General features: G+C 36.4%; 1 protein-coding gene across 3 annotated transcripts in view; it reads right to left on the bottom strand.

Annotated features, from left to right (window-relative positions):
* PDE4D (phosphodiesterase 4D) overlaps positions 1 to 15,147 on the bottom strand; it is a 623,750-nt gene that overhangs the window by 287,073 nt on the left and 321,530 nt on the right. Inside the window, exon 1 of one of the 3 annotated variants that reach the window (XM_014964976.1) lies at positions 992 to 2,230. The exons of the other annotated variants lie outside the window; for them this stretch is intronic. Coding sequence (XP_014820462.1) covers positions 992 to 1,038 — 47 coding nt within the window. The 5' untranslated portion in view covers positions 1,039 to 2,230. Of the gene's footprint in view, positions 1 to 991; positions 2,231 to 15,147 lie in introns of those variants that run through there. 3 annotated transcript variants of the gene reach the window in all.

Raw genomic sequence — 15,147 nt, 5'->3', positions numbered from 1 at the left:
GGCCCTGGCGGCTCCGCTCACGCATTTCCCGGGGAAAAGCCTTTTCCTGCGGCTTCCCCTGCGGGGGCCGGCGGGCGCTGAGGGCAAACCCGCCAAACCGGCGCAAATCCCGCCACTTCAATGCCATTTATTCTGCCCCCTTTTTTTTTTTTAAAAATGAGCTCCATAATATGTTTGCTTCGAAAGACTCAATATTTACCCGAAGAGCAAAAGTTTTTTCTGGGGAAGTATTTTTTTTAATTTTTTTTTTTTGCCCTAGCTAACAGTATTCATTAAGCACTAATCAAGACATTAATTCCAGCACTGGGAGCGAGATGTGACGCAACAACCACTTGGTAGAATTTATAGGCAAGTTAGCTGCACTGTACTGCACAGAAAGTTACCGGGAAAGATTTTTTTTTCAGTGAGCAAGAGCTATAGATGCCTGTGATTCAGAGGAAACAGATGTTTTAATGGTGATAAAGGGATTTTAATGCTGTGTGATTGTCTTCCAAACAGCGACATCAGAGAACCTACCTACAAATGCATTTATTACAGATTAGTGAATTATATGAATGAGCATTTTTTCCTGATTTCAGGTCAGTTGAATGTACGTAAATAAGTGAGTTCCAGGACAAACACCACAATATCATAGGGGTGAAAACACGTCTTCATCATTTCCTTCAAGTCAGGCTAAGAAAGAAATGGGAAGAACTGTTCCTTTGATACAGGAAGAAAATACGTCTCTCTGCTCAAAAGGCTTTTGTCATGTAAGAAAACATGACCACAGCAACACAATTTTTATGACTTGCCTGTTTTATAAAGGCAAAGGAGGGCCAAACTTGCATTAGTGCATCACTGCTATCTCTGCAAGATTTTCATTTTGCTTATAGCCCAGTTAGTCCTCATTTGACATTAATGGAAAGAAAAACATAGCATCTGGTAGTTGCCACAGTATTTTGCAAACAAGCATTTTGAGTTTAACAGTCTGTAATGTGTATTGATTACTCACCATATCCATGAATGCCTCCTAAAGGGGAAATTATTCACATGCATCATGTTCACAGATCTTCCAGCATTAGGGTTTTCCTTGTCAGACAGATTTATCTGTGACGGTATTCATAGATGCATTCCAGAACAACTGCATTAGCAGTTAACTGCTGGGATTATTGCAAGAATTACTGTAATCCACAAAAATAAAAATTCCCAGGATCCAAAGAAAGACTTCTCACAGGGTTTTCTAGGTACACGTCCATCCATTTATGCATCACTTGCTACTTAAAAAACATTTCACTAATCAGTGTACAGAAACTGTTATGACAATGCCAACAGTTTGCCTTGATAAAAATCCAAGTGCTTTGACTGTGAATTAAAGCATCTTCATATGCAGCATTTTGGACAGTTGGAAAAGGTTAGTCAAAAGATAGTTTCTTGTCATCCGTGCCAAATCAGTGGTTAGGGGGAGACGGGTAACTTCAGATTGCTTTGCCATGGTCAGAAATGAATATTGCTTTTTCTTCTTCCTTAGACACATATTCATCAGTGATCACTTTAATGCAGTCTTCCTTTCTTACAAGCCCAGGGAGCAGGATGATGTTTAGTAGCCATATAAAACAAACCCAAACTTCTTTCTGAATTTGGTATCGTGGGTTTATTTCTTCAACTAAGAAAGAAGGAAGGAAGTATACTTTTTCCGCTCCATAGGACAGGACTGCAGTTAGATACCATCGTGAGATATGATTATATCATGACCAAATTCATTTTTGCTGTCTAACCCCATAATAAGGCTGCCCTTCTCCCTTTACGTAAAATGACTAAGCTATCGAGTCTTTCACTGCACAACCTAGTTCTATTAGGATGTTATACTGTATTTAAAACCACGTGCATCAATTTGTATGTCGCAAAATGAAAACAAAGCTTTAAGTCCGGTGTTACCTAAGCACTCTTTCTCCGCTGTCCTTTTTTTTTTTTTTTTTTTTTTCCCAATTCAGCTCCCAGAGAGTAGCTATCACTCCTGACGCCCCGGTAAAATATCCTCGGGAAGATTCTTCAACCCAAGCTCCAAAGAGAGACGGCGTCTTATTTTCCAGCAAGGCGCGGGCAACAGGCTCTCTCTCTCTCTATCCGCTTCCTTTCCCCTGACGAGGGTTTCCAACCAACCTACCCCTGGGGGCTTCTTGTATCCTTGGCCCGGCAGCAGCAGCAGCGGCTCCGGACACTTGGGGACTGGGTGGCACTTACTCTGCAGCAGCAGCAGCAGGAGCAGGAGCAGCAGCAGGAGCAGCAGCAGGAGCAGCAGCAGCAGCAGCAGCAGCAGCAGCAGCAGCGGGCTGGGCTCGGCTGCGGTGCGGGCTCTGCCCGGCGGAGGCTGCGCTGCCGTCAAGGGGGCCCTCTAGGTGGGTTCTCCTGACACAGCGCATCCTGCCCGCCCTCTCCCACCCACCGGCACGGGGGGAAGAGCAAAGCCGGACGGCCTTCCCTAAAAAAAAAACAACCTCTGACTGCTCCCCCGGGTGTCTGAAAGCTGAGAAGATTTTGCACGCGAGTGCAGAATTTGTGCGGGAAAGATACAGGTAGGACGCTGAGTTTGCTGTGTTTATCCCTGCTAGAGATTTTAAAATTTCTAGACAGGCTCGTATACTTCAGGCCACGTATATCGTTTACTTGCCATTCTTTTTTAAACGGTTTACACTGCACTAAGACTTTTTAAACTTGAAATAACCCCTTGCCCTTTTGGACAGGAAATCCTGCAGTATGGAAGCCAGCTGCAACTTCAATGACATTAAAACATGCGATAAGGCTGTGTATTTGATTAGGGTGTGGGTGGAATTGGGAGTAACACGATAAGATACTGCACTGCACATTTTTATGGATCCTATTTCCTTAAGCTCGCTTCTGCTGCTGTCACAGCTCTATTCTACAATACCCCAAATTAGCCCTAGTACAGTTGATGCCATTCTGGAGGAAGAATAAGACATTAAACTACTTGACTGTCACAATGTGTTGACAGTGAAATAGTATTTCTTTTAGTTCAGTAATAAAAAGAGAGCCTGTACTGCTGCATATATTTGTATGTTGCTGTACTTTGAAGACTTGGAGCACCAAAATACAACAGATTCCAAAATTTAAAGGGGCTCTAGCATCATTTGTGTCCTACTACCCTATGCAGAAGGTAGGGATTTGTTTTTGCATTTAAATACAACCACGATAGAAAGCAGATACTGAGAGTTACAAATGTGAGAATGAAAATTAATCTTTTTTCACTAAGAAGTTACAAAACAAAGTATATAATCTTGTTCACTAAAGATAAACAACCAGTATAACTCTTAAAAGGATCAGGTAAGCTTTTATAACTGTTACGATATGTTAACGCTTTATGTAAAAAGCACTGCTCCTCCCCCTCCCCAATTACTTTGGGAATTTATGCCAGAGACATTTGAAAATAATAAATACAAAACTTTGAAAACTGCAATGTTGCGTGATTAATCTGAATATAAAAAACATTAGATCTAACTAATCCAGTTGTCTATTGCTTTCTCTAGCCTAGATCCACTTATTATGAAATATTAACAACACCAAATGCTACACAAATCTGCACCATCATTATTATTTCATATTGCACTTACCTAACTGCATACTTGCCCGATCATCCATGGGCACTGACATTTTCAACAATAGACTTACTTAATGTCTTGTACTATCTTGAGAAAGAGCTTCTCAACAGTGACCTGGGACCTAACACATCTGAAATCTGCAGGCAAATCTATTCTGCACCTATATGCCCATTTATCTGGTTTTCTCTAGTAGTACGTTCAGGCACAAACCATAGTACCCATTGACTCAACTAATTTCATTCAGAAGCAGAGTTGCAGAAGGAGAGTGGGTGTTACTATGAAGTTACTGCATAGCATTACAAACCCGTTAAAGAACTCGCCAACAAAATGGTACACACAATATATGGGCTTTCCAGAGCAGAGATAAATTAAAGCCAGAGACTTTAACCAGTAAAGAATTTTTGTTACGCAGGCTGACTTGTGAAATTCTTCCAGTTCAAGTCCACAACAGTTTGCTAATCAGTTCACCTTGGAAAAAAAAAAAATGTAATGGCTTAAAACATTTAGTGATATTAACTTTAATGGCATCACTTTTTCTGACAGGATAAGCGTTTTGGTAAATCAGTTCGAATTCAGGTTCAACCAAGTTCAAGGACTTCAAGCACAATTTCAGTTCAAGCAGAAAAAATGGGGGAAAAAAGGGCAATTGAAAGCAGATTTTGCTCTGATTCCTTGGTTCTGCTACCATGACAGTGCTCTGACCACCAGAATTTAGGGCACAGGAAAGTCTAGCACATCTTCTTGGTTTGTGCAGAATCTAGGCTAGGCACAAAGCAGCTGGAGGGAGAAAGAGACGAAAACAGGAGTCTGCAAGTGATAACGGCTCTTCCCTGAGATGGAGGAGTCCCACATTCCAGTCCCTTCTATAAGGTCTCCTTGAAAATTTTCCACTAAAATTAATTAGGTAATGGATAAGGTAGGTTTGTAGCAGGAACCAGATTACCTGGAAGCACTTCTCACTTCCAAATAAATAGTCACATTGGACTATAAAGTGAGGATCTATCGTCTTTCTCTTACTGGTCTTAGGAATCTTGCATTTCTGACAGTCCAATGAAACAACTAAACAGGGAGGAGCGATATGTATGTCCTATAAACCTTGGTTTTAATCATCCTATTGACAGTGCAAAATTGCAAACACCTTTCCATTCTGTTCTCTCGGCTTAGGAGAACCAAAGAGTATTATTTGCATGTCTACTTTTTCATTTCCACATAGTCTTCCTCCCACAGCATTCAGCTTTCCAATTACCTAGTGATACCAGAAAATTCACTTCAGAATTGACTAAGTTCTGTGTTTGTCAAGTCCTGCAGAGTTTTTTCTTTGCCTCTTTTCATATCTGCAAATGCACTAGCAGACACCAGAGGAAGAGTTTACCTCGTGACATAGAATATAATCATAGAATAGTTTGAGTTGGAAGGGACCTTTAAAGGTCATCCAGTCTAGCCCCCCTGCAATGTGTCTTCAACTCACTCAGGTTGCTCAGAGCCCCATCCAACATGACCTTGAATGTTTCCAGGCATCTACCTCCTCTCTGGGTGTTTCACCACCGTCTTCGTAAGGACTTTTTTTCCTTATATCTAGTCTGAATCTACACTCTTTTAATTTGAAGCCATTGTCCCTCATTCTACCCCATTAGGCCCTGATAAATCATGACAGAACTAAGAGAGGTAAGAACAGTTGTTCTACCAGTGACAGCTTTTTAATATAAAAATCAACATAAACAATTAAAATATATAATACACACCACAGAGGTCATGAGAAACAAGCTGAACCAGGAGCATACAGTACTACCATTTGTATGCTAAGAAGGAGTACAAATTTTCTGTAGAGACCAGTTTAACTTGCTACATTCTTTTGATTTTTACAAAAAGGGGCAAAAAAGAAGTCATTGAATCTACTATTTTGGTGACAATACAATAACATACAGGGCAAGGTAAAGCTAATGCTTAAAGAAATGCTGAAAGCCACCTCTTAATTAGAGTACACAGAATTTCATCAGTGTTACTACTAAGTAGTGATAATCACCAATGGTAGCTTTTTTGAGACAGTACATGAGCTGGTGACTGCAACCAGTAGATTCCGGGAAAATACCAACAAAAAAACCTTATCAAATTTGGTGATTATATAAAAATTATCATAATGGCCTCCAACAAATGAATGGGTGTGGTGCCTGAAATATGCTGTCAGTGACAATGAGGGTTCATTGAGATCAAGCCTGAGGTATGTGATATAGGCTAGTGCAAGAAACATATTGCTAACACAAATATTGTGCAGACAGGTAATTTCAGCCCTTAGAAAAACTGAAGTAAACATTCTTTTAAATTAAAAAAAAAGCAAAACATCACATTTTTGCAGGCAGTTTTTTTTTTTTTTAAACTCAGTAAAGAGATTATCCAAAACAGAAGGAAAGAATTGATTAAAAATTAAGTCACTTAAATGTTTACAGTGATTCATATGTACCCTTGTGAAAATATAATGTATGTATGTAACAATTCGTCATGCTCAGGATTACTTTCTACATTTTGAGTGTTAGGATCCCTTTATTATTTATGAATTCTCCATGAAAACTATACAGATTAAAAAATCAACTTGATTAGTGAAATGCATCCCACTGTATACAGTTAAAAGAAAATCATCCAAGTGATAGTTCTTTCATTACACAACTTTTTAGGTCCACAGAAGTTATCTTCAATAATAATAGCATAGAAAGTAAAGGCATACATTCATCTCATCAGAATCCTCAATAGAGCAAGAAGATAAGCGCAATAAGCTCCTTACCACATTTTAGACTGCTTTACTCACAGACAGGTGTTACATTAGTGTACATCAAGCCAAGTAACTTAGCTTTTTGTCCTGTCTGCTTCCTCTACCATCCACCCTGCACGGAAATTAGCTCACTATTGGACCCCCTTCTGGAGTAAGCAAACTATTCCTTCAGAGAGAAAAACCTGTGCAACTTTAGAAGCACTCTGCTACAAGCAGTCCAGATAACAGTAGATTTATTTGTCTCCATTCTTCCTGTACAGTTTTGTTGCATTCCTACAGGTCTTCCACCCTCAGACATCTTCGTGACGAATCATAAGGCATGCAACGTGCATTTTTGTGTCATGCTATAGAAACACCATTCCAGTGGGTTCTGACAGAGCCTCACATGATTTCAGACACTTTGAACTGAAAAATGACAGAGAAAAATTGTTTCTCTGTACCCAGAGGTCTAAACGAATGCTACACAGTGTGGATATAACCCACTCTGCATAACTTGCCCTCAGGGCTTGAGAGCTTAGAGGCATAATTATCTCATTGAAATTAATACTAAAAGAGAAAACTTCAAAAAACACATAGGTCACTTCCTAACAACAATCATGAATTAGGTAATGTTGCTAAGAGCTTGTGGCTAACCCTTAAGAAGAAAAAGACCTTATTTATCAAGTATATTTTTGTTCTGAAAATGATGTGCTCAACTCTAAATGTAATTTGAGCAGAACATTCTTCATCCAAGCCCCAGCCCTTTTTTGAAGTCCAAAGAATCTTCAGGTCAAGAACTTTGAAAAATTAATATTTCATGTGTCTTCTGTTAACTTCTTAGCTTGTTCTGTCTCTCTGTCCTTTTTTCCCCTTCTATTAGAGCAAGAGCTGGTTTCAGGTAACCTCATTCTAAAATGTAAAATCTGCTCAGTTGTATCAAAAATCATAATTGTACCACATCTCACTTGGTAAATGTCAGTTCTCGCTATATGTCTGCTGTGCAATAAATTTCTTATAATTGACATAAAAGGATCCTTAAAGTTATAGTTTTAAACTGGAATAGATGGAGTGATGTGGAAAGGAATGCCAGTACGGCTCAGGGAGATTAAACTACCCTTTTGTCTCATCTGAAGAGACCTGTTCTCCTTGATACTACCAATCAGTGATGCCTGAAGAAAAATAACTGTCCTGCATAGCAACATATCTCCCTATATTAGGGAGCACAGCTTATTCTCACAGACTCATCTCTTCCCTGTTGCATAAGATAAGGTTCAGATATCTTAAAGATCATTCCACAAACATAAAGAGAAATTTTACATGTATGCAAAAGAAATGTACATAGGAACTGTTGGTCTTTGGTCTCTCTTTTCCCATCTGGCCCCTTTCCCTGGCCACTTTCTGACCCACAAATATCGTTTTTCTTAAGAAAAGCAGGAAGGAGAAAAGCAACCAGTCTAATTTGCTGACAAAATAGAGATTTAACATACTAAAATGGAGATTAGTTTAAACTCATATTTCTCAACTCATTTTTCCTCCTATGTCCTAACTATCTAATTTATGGTCAGAAGCAGAGCTTCTTACATAAACGGAAGGAGTCATGCTATGGAATATGTGGCTGACACTGCATTAGTATTTTGGATGCATACCTGATGTGGAATGGGAAGTGACTTCCAGTAACCACAATTTCTAAAATTTTACCTTGGTGAAAATATTAAGTATGACTGAAATTCCCAGAAACAGCTTGACAGAAGTTGTTTAAGGAAACCAATTTCCTATTTTCTCAACTGTAAAACTAAAACATTGAGAAAGCAATGACAGTTTTTTATTTATACAGTGGTAACAAACTGAAGTCAGATTAAATACACTTCAGTGAAAAGTCATGGCCTGTGTTATAATATGAAACTATTGAGGGTTATTTTTAGTCCTACTCTATTTCAAATAGAACATAGTTCAGAGTATTGAATCCTAAATGACAAGATAGAATGAAATTTTACTCATTCATACTTTAAAAAAAAGCAAAGAAATTCCATTTATTCCAGTAAATATTAGTTACTGTAGTAAGATACAATATTAGATTCATTCTGGAAGAAGAAACTGAGAGTGAAACAAAGATATGATTCAAGATAATTCTATTTATGAAAATAATTTGTCTTCAACTTAATAACTGAGGCTAAAATGAGGATTATCTATTTTGCTTACAAACTTATCTGATAAAACCGCTTTCTACCTTCAGATCTTTTTTTTCCCAAACCTGGGTACACTAAGAATGTTGTGAAGATGGCACATAAGCCTTCAGGATGGAGTTAAAAGAACAGTGTTTTCTAGCAGCGCGTGCTTATGTCAATTGAAAAAAAAAAGGAAAAAAGAAAAAAAGGATTCATGACTTCTGGAAAGAATTCTACTCTTTCCTTTACAAAATTATTTTGACATGAGTATTCCAAAGGCAGCTGAGAATCTTACATGAGAAAACACAAACCTTTTTAGAAACTGAAGAATATCGACATGAAAGGGCATAAGGATTCACTAAGAATAACGTTTTAATCACAAAGTATACATTTATTATGCGCACTGGAAACTCAGCTATACTCCATTCATATCAGCTTTACCTTCTCCACAGGGTTGTGGAGCCTATAACATGTTTGGGGTTTTGCCATGCATCGAACCCTCCCCCTTTCCCCCGCTGTCCCTACATCTGGCAACGTTTGCATTTCACTTGGTACTAACTTGCATATTAGCCTAGTGAATATGACTTCTTTCTATACCGCCAAACATTATATGTATTTTGAACACAGCTATATTTTGTAAAAGGAATGATGACTACCTGAATTGAACAATACAGAAATTATTTACAAAAGGAAGCAGAGAAAAAGGACTCTTCATTGACAATTCTTATGCAATCTTACTTAGACTTTTTTTTTTTTTTGACACTTTCCTGAAAAGGATGGGGAAGGGGGAGTGATACGTGACAATGCTTTGAGACATTTTTTCCTGAAATGTCATTCTCCTAGCATATATCATTTTTCTATCAAGTACACTTTTCTGATGTCCTCAAATACACAATGATGTACACAAATACAAAATTCAGTCAACTGAATTTCAGTTTATGATGTATAATAGGGTTTAGAACATTTAAATTATCTTTTTAATCATGCTATAAAAACTTCATAAAGCCTTGAGTTGTAGATCACCCTGTCAGAATCATTAATAAGCAGATTTCTGTTTTCTCTGGAGCTGCTAATTCATGGAAAATATTTCTTGTTACTTTCAAGATGGGAATAGACATACTGCAATTCTTTTGCATTTAAGAAATTGAAATAAGAGGAAATTTATACTATTTTCTATGTAAGGATTCCTGAAGCTTCTCTAGATGATTAAAGATTCTCCTGAATAAATTTTGCAGTACCATATTTTCATGTTAAACAATCTAGATCCTCCAGCTTTCGGTCAAATTCAAATCTTTGATATAGCTTTTCTGAGAAAAAAACCCTGAACAACATTAGTATAATTTCTTTCTGAAATCAGGATATTAAGTCAGATATTTGAGAGGTAATGTACACTATGGAATGGAAACATTTTTTATTTGCACTGATATTCCTTGGTTTTGTTGTTTTTAATTTTATATATGAGTAAAGAATTTCTGTCTGTTTGTAACTTAGTCATCAATAATTGTATTATGTCAAAACCTTCAGGGCCTGCAAAATCAAATCATTTCAATACTGAGATTATGTCATAAAAAGGGTTAGCAATTATGAAAGTAATATAAGCAGTGTTGACTCACTGAACTTGTCTCTCCCTTGTGGTCAGCTTATCCATGTTTGGCATCAATAGACTTTCTATTTTCTTTCATAGTTTCAAAAAGTTTAAGGACTTGAAACTTCTAAGCATCACATTCTCCCCTAATGAACTATGCTAAGATCCTGTTATATGAATCTTCTCTATAGCAATAGATTCCTAGCACTGAGTCATATTAAAGTATCCCTAGTGCCTACTGTTTTTAAGACAACCATGAAAAAAACACTAAGTGAAAATCTAGAACTGTAGTAGCATTTTACTTGGGAAATAATACTTACCTTCTGACAGTCCTTTGTTGTTTTCTCTTACTAGTTCTGTATGTGCCTGAAGATTCTTTTACTGATACCCATGTTTTCCATGTTAAATAGTAATTTCCCAATTGACATTATAACAAAGATGATCTATATGAGTCCACCTACTACTTTGTCTGGAAAAGAATGTTAAGATTGATGAGAGCAACTTTAGTAAGCACATGCGATTTTATCTCATTTTCTGTTTGTCTTGATGTCTAGTAATTCTGGTATCCAAAACTTTTTTTTTCTTTATTTTTTTTTAAATAAAAAGGCAGTGTTACCTATCTAGATAATTTCCAGTCTCTTTAAATACAAGTAACACATTTAGTAGAATGCTATTCCTGATTGTATAATCTTATTAACAATCCCTACTACAAGACTGAGATTTTCTGTACCAGTTCTTTCAAAGTTCTTGAACAAAGATCATCCAGTCCCCATAGCTTAAGAGCATTAATGTCTCAGGTTTACTTACATATCAATTGTAGCAATTTAGATTTACATACCTTTGTTCCTAGTATGCCTGTCCTGATGCTTAAAATAATTTACCTAATTAATACCAAAAAAAATGAGTTGTTCCTCCATTTTCTGTAATTCCAACACCAACCCTACAGCACAAGTCTATGCTGCTGCTTCTCTTTATTTTCATTGCTTTTCAGTTTATGCATCTTTTGTCTTCTGTTGGTTCACTGAGTATTTTATGAAACTGATCAGGTTTATCTTGTCAGACTATGCAATCCTTACCATAGTTTACAGATTTTTTTTTTCAACAAACAAATGGGATGTTTAAGTTTCTCATAATACCATAATTCTTGTTTCTATTTTTTTTAAATAAAGTTGGGATGTTTCTATCCAAATCCAAGTACTCTTGCAGAAGAGCCCCTTCCACCACGTAACATTCACCCAAAACAATTCTTTTGCATTTATGCAACACCTTATTTTTCCTTTCCAGTATTACTTTTTTCAAGTCATAGAACTGTAATTCATTTCCCCCTACCAGTGGATGTGCAGATCCCACAGAGCTGATTTCTGCACACCGACATTCAAGTTACTTCTAATTACCTTTCACAGATGCCTTCAGAACCAGTCCACCAAGCCCCAGGAGCAGATACATGATGCACACGCACAAACTGCAAAATGGTTTCCTCCTACCTTTATGCACGTGTTCTCATGAATAATATTTTATTATTTGGTAAGACAGGAATTATCGTGGTAATTATTGTACACAAATACATTTTTTTTTTATCAAATATGCACAAAAGGTGAATGTGCAATTGTATATCCTTGTCTGGCGATTTCTAGCATTAAGTAAGGGACAACTTGTATTCTAACAAACATACATATATTTGTAACTTGGATTAGAGTACAAGAAATAAAACTCGTCATTAAAAAGACATTTGCAGCCAGGGTTTCCTTCTTAAGAAAAAAGTGGTTAAGAATTAATCCCTAAACTTCTCTGTTTTCTCAGAATTTAAGGAAACCACATAATTTAAATTGCAGAGTGCCCAAATGAAAGCTAATTCAGATAGCAGTTCTGTCTCCCAGCTGCAGATGGTAGGAAAAAACTTAGACCTTTTCTGGCATTAAGAAATTCCCACTGTCCCAGGAATAGTATACAGATGTTGGTCTACTAGATAATGCTGGATGTTGTTGTTTGTGCATATGTAGCTGGAATGTGTATGGACAAGTATTCAATGATAAGTAAATAGTATTTTATAGCAACATAGAGCCACAGATGCTTAAGGTAACTAAGAAACATAAAAGAGACAAGATCTTTATCTGAAATGGTTTACAGTCCTAAATTAAGTAGAAAACAGTGGGAAATTATTATTCATTACATAGAGAAGTGGACTAAAATGTTCTTAACAGAAGCAGAATAATAAGCTGATTATAGAGTACTTAATGAGATTTATTAAATGAATACAGGCCAATATTCCCTGTATACAAAGCCATTCTTGGCTTCTTATTTTATTATTTAGAGGAGTACAATAAAGAGCAAGCATGTGACAATCTAAGCAGTAAACATCTTTGGTTTGCAGACTGAAGTACAAACTTGCGTAAGTTTATAGCAGCTTTTTCTAAAGACTTAAGTCCAAATCCTACTGCATTTACATCACTGAAAATGCTGAGCAACCTGATGCCATCCAGGACATTAAACACTGCCAGTGTGATTTTGACAAAACTGAGGAGTCCTAAGAAGCCTCACTGATTATTTCCTTGAGTATATGTAACGTGAGAAATAGAAGTCTTCCCTCACAACATATCTCAGACTGTGAAAAGTATAACACTTAGAAACTGGAGTATCAGCTTTATGAAGCACACAAAACATAAAACTATGCTTTTTTTTTCCTATATGCTCACAATGTTTTTGAAGAGTCCTAAATTGGGTATCTCTGAGGCAACAATTGTAGGTGATTTAGACAGCTCTACTACAGACTGATCTCTTGTCAGGCCACTGGAATATTCTACAGAGAATTCACCCCATTTGGCAAACTGTTTAAGCAAGATAAGACAGTGAGACACAATGGTGTTCATACTCTTTAAGTAAAACATGTATTTGATATCTTTGCAGGATCAGTTGAATCTATGCCTAGTTCCCCATTAATCCTGAAGACTGATAGCGAAGTGTTACATTATATTGTATACTTTCATGCTAAATATTAGATCTAGTCAGGGAAAGTGAGAACTTATTTACTTTCCAGCTCTATTAAAATATTTCTGCAAACATAAGTCACCTCTGGGACATTAAACAAATGAATTAGATCTTTTTCTCATATTTGAATATTGGAAACGGGACCATAAAACTGGTACAAAGGCAGGCATCTACAGTTCCAGTTAGAAGATTAGGTCTCAAAAGTCAAGCCCTCTGATCACATCTGAGATAAATTAACTAAAATAAAGGAGAGAGAGAGCATGCTTCCAAAGTCTGTTTTGCCGATGTTCCCAATTTTAAAAATTTTGCAGGTAATTTTGATAATTAAATAAAACAAAAATATCTGTCTGTATAAATCCCAAATATGTTTCCTTAGAAAAACATGTATTGCTTGTAGTCTTCTGAGAGATTCTGATTTTTTGTTCTATAGCTTGAAAGTTTGTGTGGGTAAAGAAAAACAGATGTTTATTGGTAATCATAGGCCACACACTGATTTTTTGAGTAAAAGACATTGTCTTTGAAGAAGGATAGCAGCCTTGATACGTTTGCATTCTCAAATATTCTCCCTCAGTTAATGTAGATAGCTGGGGACAGAAGCATCTCACTAATCCTAGAGAATGATAGTATAACTATACGCATAATTTCCTACTGCCCTGACTATTTGCATTTTAAAATAAATAAATGCTGCTCTGTGCCCAAGGTGTTTCTTGTGTGGATTAGGTACATAACTCATTGTGGAAATGATCTTTAGCACCTTAAATGTAAGGCGGAAGTGTTACAAATAGCTTCCTATTACAATACTAAGCTAAAACTGAAAAGCTACTGAATAACTTCCTCACAAAATACTGTTTTAGTTTGCCAACTAAATAAACCTGTTATCAAAATGCTATATATCATTACAAATAAAGCCTGATGTCAGCATCTGACTGCCTTAAATCTTCTCACAATGACTCATATTAGGGTATTTTTTCAGGTATTAACTTTAAACTTGTTCCAATACTGGGGTAGACGGAAAATTGTTGCTGGACCATATTCTACTATTTATTGTTATACTTTACTGCAACTTCACCAAGAAGACTTTTAACTCTCTAGAAAATACTCTGTTGAGGAAAGAATGCATGGCTTTCTTGGTAATTAAATGATTCATCTTGAACTTGACACAGGTCAACCAAAGCCTGTCCATATTATTTTATGGATCTTTGTTATGAGGAACACAAGTTTACAGTTTAGAAGGCGGCTCATAAAATTTCCTTTTGTATCAAGTGATATTGGGTTGCAAAAAGATTGGGGAAAACAGTTCTAAACACTCATTTAAATCAATGTCTAAACTCTAATAGGTAAAACTTTAAGTAACAGACGTCTTTAGATATTTTTTGTTATTGTTTAATCTTTTTAAAAGTCTATGATTGTAAATGTTATGATATTTTTAAAAAACTAATGTTCTTTTTTAAAAATTAACTAAATCTCTGATTTTCAAAAGGAAAAATTCAGGGGCAAACATAGATTTTTCAAAACTAGAAGAATAACAGAATTGCCTAAATTAAGATTTAAACATCTGCATTTGTCCTCTAGAGGGCTGGATTTATAGCAGCTCCGCTGAATGATGGGAATTTGGAAAACTGAACACTTGAAAAATCAGGCAGTTACCGACCTTTTGTTTTCTATCACATACAGGTTTTTTCTGTACTTTGCTTTTTTCATCACATCTAGTTTTGATATTGACATTTCCTTTGCTCATGAGAGATCATTAATGAATTAAAGAAGAAAAAAACAAGCCATGGTATGAACAAAACCAACACTGTCATTTTCCATATTCTATATATCTACTCATAGTTTTGACTAATACACACTATGCTTGTAACACTGACACCCTGATAATTTTTTTCAACTGGGACAATGCCAGACTAAATTAATGCAGAAATCATACCCAACATAAAATTGCCAGTTTCTACTTATAGGAGGAGGTGGCTGTTGTAGATTACAAGGAATGGTATCTAAAGCCACGGTCACCTGTTCCTCCTTTCAGTCTAGTGCTCAGAAAATTATATTCAGAAATGGATATGAAACTCGCAATTC

This window comes from Calidris pugnax, unplaced genomic scaffold (assembly GCF_001431845.1).
Source record: "Calidris pugnax isolate Ruff unplaced genomic scaffold, ASM143184v1 scaffold273, whole genome shotgun sequence".
Lineage (NCBI taxonomy): Eukaryota > Metazoa > Chordata > Aves > Charadriiformes > Scolopacidae > Calidris > Calidris pugnax.
Note: the sequence above shows the minus strand (reverse complement) of the source record. Positions and strands in the feature narration are given on the sequence as shown.